This window comes from Cyprinodon variegatus, unplaced genomic scaffold, assembly GCF_000732505.1.
Source record: "Cyprinodon variegatus isolate N-32 unplaced genomic scaffold, C_variegatus-1.0 Scaffold521, whole genome shotgun sequence".
Lineage (NCBI taxonomy): Eukaryota > Metazoa > Chordata > Actinopteri > Cyprinodontiformes > Cyprinodontidae > Cyprinodon > Cyprinodon variegatus.
In genome coordinates this window covers 513,439-521,557 of record NW_015150974.1, presented here as the reverse complement: position 1 = coordinate 521,557, position 8,119 = coordinate 513,439, and the positions used below count along the sequence as shown (strand labels likewise).

The window sequence follows — 8,119 nt, the reverse complement described above, 5'->3', positions numbered from 1 at the left end:
CATCTAGTTGACTGTATTAGGGGGAGGTGGCTGGTCACATGACACGGATATGGATGCAGGATTGTGAGTGTTAAACTAAACCAGACAAGTAATGTAGTGAGATTTTAATGTTGACCAAAGGGTAGGGAAATGTATAACGCTGGTAAATATCTGTTATATATATATATCAGTCCAAATGTTTGAGCCCAGTGGGAGCTAAATAGGTCAGTAAACATAATCTATGACATTATCAGCATATTTTTTGATTAAACAATTTTATTTTCAACAAGAATACCTCCTGGTTGCACTCTGCAGATCTCCTATATGTGTGCCTGAGACATCAGCCGAGTTAGTCCAGTCATTAGGCTTCGTCCAAGCTTTACTTCATGCATTCATTGAGGATAAAACAACCTGGATTCTGGATTGACCGATGGGGTCAAAGCTCTGTGAGCATTTTAAGCTAAGAGACAATAAATAAAAGGTTTGGAAACGCTGTGAGATTTACTGGTTAGACTAGGAAGCACGAGGCGCTGCTCGAGCATCAGATGCTGCTAATGAGGCGACAGAGAAGATGAAACCTGGACCAACGATCGATTGATTAACGCCCTGCCTGCATGTTTAAGTGTTGGATAAACCAGCCAACCAGACCAAATATCCACCTGCCTGGTGTAGTTATAGAACCTGCTTTTATTAAACTACATGCAACCAATACAAACTTCTCCTAAATCACAGAGTTAATTAATAAAATATTTATTCATTTTACACTGAGACAATACTGAGCTTTCTATATTACATTTTTTATCAGGTTTTTAAGGAAACTGATTGGAGTTCCCCAAAAATTATTTTGTTTCCAGTTAAACCTCTACGCATAATTTACAACATAATTATTTGCGAGTCTTCGATCAACACATAATAATCTTGTATGGTTTATACTTAAAAGCGTTTTACTGTTATTTCTGTAAGATCTTCGTTTTCGGTTTATGCAATAGAAAAAAATTAACCCTTAGCTGATGGGAAAAAAGATTATAATTTATCTGAATAAAGCAGCTTTTGATTTTTGGAAGGATCCTTTCTTATTTAAAATAATCTAAGAAATCTTTCTATGCTTTTCAGTGTTTTTTTTCTTTCAAAGATTATTTTTACTTAAAAGCTTTTAGATGATATTCATGGTATATTGTAGGCATCTACAGGCATCTACAGCAAACATACAGATATGTAGTCCCACTGACAAACCGTACACGGATGATTTTTGATTTTTCAAGATCAAAAATAAGGAAAACAAAAGAAACAACAATAAAAAATTTAAATGACACAAATAGCTCCTGCCCAGACACCCCACCTCCCACCCTTGTATGGTTCACAATATCTTTTCTTCTACACTTGTGCCTCATTTTAGTTAAAAGCTCCTGGATCATGTTTTTCTCTTAATCCTTTTAAAGTCACAAATAGGCAGATTTATGATTAAATTATGTATTTAGCTCTACATAGTAAGGCTGTCCCAATACAAATTCTCTTTTATTACTGATATGATACTGATGCTGTAGCTTTAGGTATCGACTGATAGCGATATTAACCCGATACGATGTCAGTATGACTCGTTCATATTTATTTTCTAGCGTTGCACATTAGAGAAGGCTTAATCAGGTGATATTACTAAAAGAATAATATGTATGAGAACAACTGAGCCATTTATTATTAATCAAAGGTTGCTGAAACATCAAAAAAAAAAGTGTGGGGGCGGGGGGGTTCAGCTTGTTTATATGAGCGATTCTAGATGCAGAGCAATATCTTCCAGATACTAATTGTTGACTGATATTGGGCTGATCTCCATCATCAGTAACAGACCTAGACATTACAGAGCAGATTAGGAGCTAGAAGCACCACTTCATCTTTACTTTGATCTAAAATCATCGCCCTCAGCCTCATATCACCTGCACCTAATGGGGGAAAGTGTGCGTTTGTTTACAGCGCTGTCTTTTCTTTGACAACGACCATTTCACCTCCTTATGCTACTTTTCATATTTATCTTTGAGGTTCTCCTGTCAGAGGCGATCAAATGCTGCTGCAGCAACAATATCAGCAGTATTAGCATTAGCAGCAGCACAAATGAGGGAAATTGGAGTAATGTCATCTCTGCAGTAAATGCATGCCAACTACTGAATTGATGCTAGACACATAATAAAGAACTGCTACACACAGTAAAGGTAGGGAAGCTAAGCTACTAGTAGCTATTAGTAGCAGCAGTATACAAAGTTCAAATGTGACGTCACATATCCAGATCCACTTTCTGGCTAACCTCCATTTCTGTAGGAAGAAACTGTAGAAATCGCCGAGTAAGTTTCACTACAGACGAGTGTTTACCCTATTCTTATTTTTTCACAAAGCTTGCAGTGGTCATTTCCAGTTGGATGAAGGATGCTCCAGCCATGAGAATGGTTCTGCAAAGCACAATTGCCTTTACATCATAAAAAGATGAAAATAGGAAGAACAGTTAAAGGTTGACACTGTTCCACAGAGAAAGACGTCAGTTTGTGGATGTATTGTTCTAATGCACACAGGTCAAGAACATAAATAAACTTTCTTTTTAGTTTTTTTCTGGACGTTACAATGATTGGTTGTCTATCACTGTGCTTGCATACCAAGATGGTGTGTGAGACACTTCCATGTAAGCATGTAGGAACTTTGTACTAGCATTAGCAACAGTCGTGTTAAAGTGCTACAGCTACTGAGAGCTGCACACATCAAAAACGTGAAAGAATAGACCTGACACCTTTGCTCTAGTTAGTTAGTTTAGAATATATAGTGAATGACTGTTTTTAGTCAAATAACAATAAACTGAACCAAACCAGACTTTCTAAATGTAGTTAAAAACAACCTACTGCGAATTAAAACTAAATCACATTATAAGACCCTGAACAACATTTAGCAAAAGCTTTTGCAAAAGATTTTGTTTTGTTCTTCACTTCCCTAAAACGGATAAAGCCACCGTCTCAAAGAGGAAGTCGTGCCTTGTAGAGCATCAGCTCCACTGGTGCTGGAATTAAAAATCTCTTTGAAAAGGCCGCACAGGAATTTAAAAAAATGAACACATTTTATTACCTTTAATTAATTTAATTCATCTATGAAATATTCAGTAAATGAAAACGGTGATCTCCCTTGTTCAGGCATTGCAGCACGTTTTACTGTTGCAAAGGGAAATTCCTCAAAAACAAAACAAAAGGAAAATGCAAAACAGAACCTGCGTGTTTTCAAAGAGGAACCCTGCACACAAAGAGACATTAGAAAACTGGCCGCTGGTGTGCAACATCCTCCTGTGAAAAGGAAGGTCTGCAAGGCTAAAAACACAGAATTGCAACTAAATTATGTTTATTTTAATGTGTGACAGAAGGCTTTAGGGGGTCATTTTTACCTGAAAAAAAGCTCTATATAAATGATATTCTATGCTAAGAATTTCTTAATGATAAGTGATGGTCTGTGTGTGTGTGTCAGCTTGCAGCGATGTGTTGGAGGGGTTCTTACTACCTTTGGCTTTAGGATACTTTCTGAGCTCCTGCTGAAGAGCCTCAAGAGGAAACGGACACAGCTCCTCCACACGGATGAGCGCCGTGTTCTGGTTGGCCGCTGAAGCCTCTCTCTGTTTCAGCAGAGCGTAGTAATGCTTCCCGGAGCACAGCACCACCTTCTGGACGCTGGGTGGAATGAGAATCAATGGGAAGAGATTTTTTTAACTACTTATTGTTAATACAATAAAGAGCACAAATGAAGAGCGGAGAAAAGTGACAGTTATTGGAAAATATTTTGTGTTTTTATGGTGAGTTTAGCTTCATTCATAAGCTTCAAGTTTGTCAGTAAAATGTTGACATTAATTTATCAGTTATTTATTTTGTTAAAGTTGTGGCAAGGATCATTAAGTTGTTTGCGGTATTCATACAAGCTTAAGTTTTTTTTTAAAGCAATTTAGATTTTTGTTTTATACATAAAAGTTTTTTCTTCCCCAAAGCAAAGCAGCTTATGAAACCTCGCATAAAAACCGACCAGAAATAATCCCCAATATATCCAATATAAATTAAAAAAGATACCAGATGCATCGAAAACCTGGTCTGGACCACAATATCCAGAGTGATTGATATGGATCGGTGAATGCGGCTGAAATTAATCGTGATTAATCTATTATTGGAATAATCGTCAACTAGTTTAGTAATCGATTAATTGTTTAACAGGAGATTAGAAACAGTAAAATATGCCTTTAGGTGACAGATCTACCAACCCAGAAGAAATGATACCAAAATTCTAAAAAAAATAAGTACAAATCTTGCATTTAAGATATAAAAACATATCTAATATATATAAACATGTACAGGGTCATTTCTCTGACAATTCTATGGATATAAAGCAAAAATGGGAACTAGAAATGAACGTGGTAATTGAAGATAAGAAATGGGAGGAGATTTCAGAAAAAGGTTTTAAGATTACCCACAGCCCAGGATGGAAAGAGTTCAAGTGGAAATTAAGAAAGATGTTTTAAAACTCCTTTTAGTATCTCAAAATATGACAGAAATGTCTCAAATTTATGATGGAGGAACTGTAATTTTTTTTTTTACAGTGTCCTGTCTGGCAATGTGGCAATAAGAATAATTGTCTTGATGCCAAAAAGAGCCCAACAGATTTTACTTTCACAAGTGCAGCGGTACGGCAATTGCCATATTGCTACACTTGATTCATGCATATAAATTGCTTTGTTATAATTATGCAGGGAGTTTTACAGTTTATATGGACACTGCAATGTAAATAGAGCAGAAAAACAGAAGAAGGAAAAAAAGAGAAAAGATGAAAGAAAGATGAGATAGAAAGGAGACAATGACAAAACATTTTCAGTCTGCTTCATCATCTGTAACGAGATGAAAAAAGAACAGCACAACCGAAAGACATGGTACGAGATATACAATAAAGCAACACCTTGAAACTCTCGCTGAAGTAATATTATTAAGTCTGACATGTACTCTGTGTTACCTGAAGATATGAATGTGGGGTTTCTGTGTGAGGAACTGTAATCAAATTGGGGACCACACTCTCATTTTTTGGGACTGTCCAGTACTGATTCCATTTTGGCAAGGGATCCAGACAGAAATTTAAAGAATACTTAAGTTTACTTTACCACTGAACCCGCTCTACTATATATTAGGTTTGATTCCAAAAGATAATATTGGGAAAAGGGAACCCCAATTACTACAGATTCTGTTATTAGTAGCAAGGAAAATGATAACTCTGTCTTGGCTTAAACCTTTGCCCCCAACCCTTCAACAATGGCAAGAAAGGTTGAAGAATGTGTATAAAATGGAGAAGATAACAGCAAAAATTTATGTGAAAATGGACATATTCTTGGAAGTGTGAGCCGCAGCTATTGACTAGTTTGGATGGCCACACAGATAAAGAGCCTCATATGCTAAAAAAAATTATATCAGCGCCCGTTGTTTGTATTTCCCCTCTTTTATGATACACTAGACATATAAACCTCCCGTTTATGGGAGCTAATGAAGACCTCTCTAAGAACTGTCAATTGCTGAAACAGATTTGAATGTTTTCTGAGCCCCATCCCTTTTTACTTTATTTATTTTATTTTATCTTATTTATTGATTTTTTTTTTTTCTCCACTACTTTTGGGTTTGATGTTCTCTGCAGTTGCACACATATGAAGATACATTTGTATATATGTTGGATATATTATATTCTTAAATAAAGAATGTTCAACAAAAAAAATATATAAAAGCTTTTTCATCTGTGAGTATGCTCTATCCAGAACTCTTCAAGTGGAATCGTTTTAGTTTCACCTGGTTTAATTTCGTAAAAACTCTTCCTTAATGAACCTTTAGCTATCTGATTATCGATCAATTAATAAAAAAAAAACAATCAACAGATTAATCGATTTGCAAAATAATCATTAGTTGCAGCCCTTCATCAGTGCTACCTTAAACTGCTGACATCTCTCCTCACATCTGAAAGGGTTAGAGACGTTAGGTGTTTACAAATGTAATCAGGGGAAGCAAAGAGATGCGAGACACCGTTAAATTAAAATTTTTTTCCTGTTGATCAAGTCTGGGAGGACGAACGCTCTTTATGATCTTTTTAGGATTTTAAAATCTACCATCTAATACTCTTGGAAATATTGGCGCTTTTTTTACAAATATCTAAGGCAATAATAGATCTAGAAAGTGGAACAGAATGCTGATTATTAAATATCTGGTAAATATTCAGATTTCCAGTAAGAAGTTATAGGTCGTTTACCCCTCTGCAGGAACAGACGGATCCCCCAACACTGGCCTGAAGGACGTCCCTGGTCCCAGTTCACTCAGACTGGACACGGCTCCCTGCAACAAACAGGTATCTTAGATTCCTTCTAATGGAAACAAGGGATTAAAAAAAAGCTTCTTTTTCTTACAGAAAACCTGAGCAGCGTCTTGGGTCCGACCACAATAAGAGGTTTGCGGAAATTTCGGATCATCTGTCTCCTTAGGAGGTGGAAGTACTGAGTGGGAGTGGTGGGGTTCACCACCGCCATGTTAACGTTGTCCCCGTCCACACCCTCTTCTTTACTGTCACACATCTAGCAGACAAAAGCACAATAAACGTTTTTAAATCAAACTTTTAGAGTAGTGATAATTTGCTATTAGCTTAAGAGGAAAATGATTTTGCTTTAATCTGATCCAGGTTTCTGCTGCTGCTTTTTTCCCATTAAGAAACTTATTCTCTGTTAAATTGCTATTCGTTAACCCTGCGGGGTTTAATATCTGTGCTGCACCACCTTCCTTTGCATTGACAACTGCTCTGAACTAAAAGATAAACATCCACTCAGGTTTAGAAATTGAAAAAAACTCATCACAAGGATGACTTATTTAACTAGGCCTTTAAATGATTTATTTACAAAACTGTTTTTCCAGGGAGAATTGATCATATTAGGTACAGTTTTTATACCCTTTAAGCCAAGAACTAGGGGCAAAGCTATTTATTTTTATCATAATGAAACATGTGTGAAAATTGTAAATTTACAATGTTTGGATTAATGTCCCAAAGCTGAAATATCCTCAAGCTTTATGCAGCCATCTACAGGCTTCTGACCTGATCTTGGATGGCGATCTGATCACTCTTCTTCTCAACGTACTCAACAAATTAAACATTTCTGGCTTTATGACCTTAGTACGGCTCATGCCTTTTCAATACGGTTATCTTTATACTATTGTTGCACTTCATCTGTTCTAGAAAAGATTAGGATCTTAGTTTGGGATAGTTTATTCCAATGAAACACACAAATGTGTCCACATTTCAAAACTTTTAACAATTCAGCTGTTGACCTGAAGTTACAATGAAAAATTTGGAGTAGGCAATGCAAATGAACACAGAACTACTCCCACAGCATCATGCTTCCACCACCATGTCTTGCTGCGATTACTATCTGTAGGGTTTAAAGGTTAAGCTCCTCCATACTTCCTTCTTGACACGACGAGGGCTGATATCATTTTATTAGATTGATCTATTATTTAGGTAATTTGTCAACTGATCCTTGAGTCGAGTACAAAGACTATTAAACATGGTAATTGCTGTAAGAAAAAACTAATTCATAGCTGTAATTCATCTAAAACTAATATATAAGCAAAAATTATTGATAGTTGCAGCCCTGAGTGTCCAAACAACTGAATTTTTCTCACAATTTAAAAAAACAAAACAAGTAGGTATTTGGGTTATTGGTGCAAGAAGTTACCACTGAAGTTCCCATCAGGAAGCAAAATATGTTGTTAATCTCTCATAACGTTGGACAGTTTGCTATTGACTTGGTGGTTTCTGATAATCCAGGCCTCAAAACTTACAAAATTTTAAATCTGTGAACATTTATTTGCTTTATAATCATTCTTCCTACAAAAAAATTTAAAATGTAAGGCAACAGAAAAAGACCAAAATGAATCCCCTAGTTCGTAACGATTCGAATATCTAAACCTCTGACCTACTCTGTTAACTGACTTCCAGTTTCCAAGGGTAGTGCTATTTTATCATACACCAAAGCTATTCAGATGTAAATACATTGAACTTTATATAATGGGATTCTGTAAAACCAACAACTAACAAGTTGTTGGAGATCAGCCTGTTTTTC

General features: G+C 36.0%; 1 protein-coding gene across 2 annotated transcripts in view; it reads right to left on the bottom strand.

The window, feature by feature from the left end:
• dhtkd1 (dehydrogenase E1 and transketolase domain containing 1) overlaps positions 1 to 8,119 on the bottom strand; it is a 36,601-nt gene that overhangs the window by 8,554 nt on the left and 19,928 nt on the right. For both annotated transcript variants that reach the window (XM_015391028.1, XM_015391029.1), the window contains 3 exons: positions 6,416 to 6,580; positions 6,262 to 6,344; positions 3,502 to 3,668 (listed from right to left, as the gene is read on the bottom strand). In XM_015391028.1, coding sequence (XP_015246514.1) covers positions 3,502 to 3,668; positions 6,262 to 6,344; positions 6,416 to 6,580 — 415 coding nt within the window. The remainder of the gene's footprint in view (positions 1 to 3,501; positions 3,669 to 6,261; positions 6,345 to 6,415; positions 6,581 to 8,119) is intronic.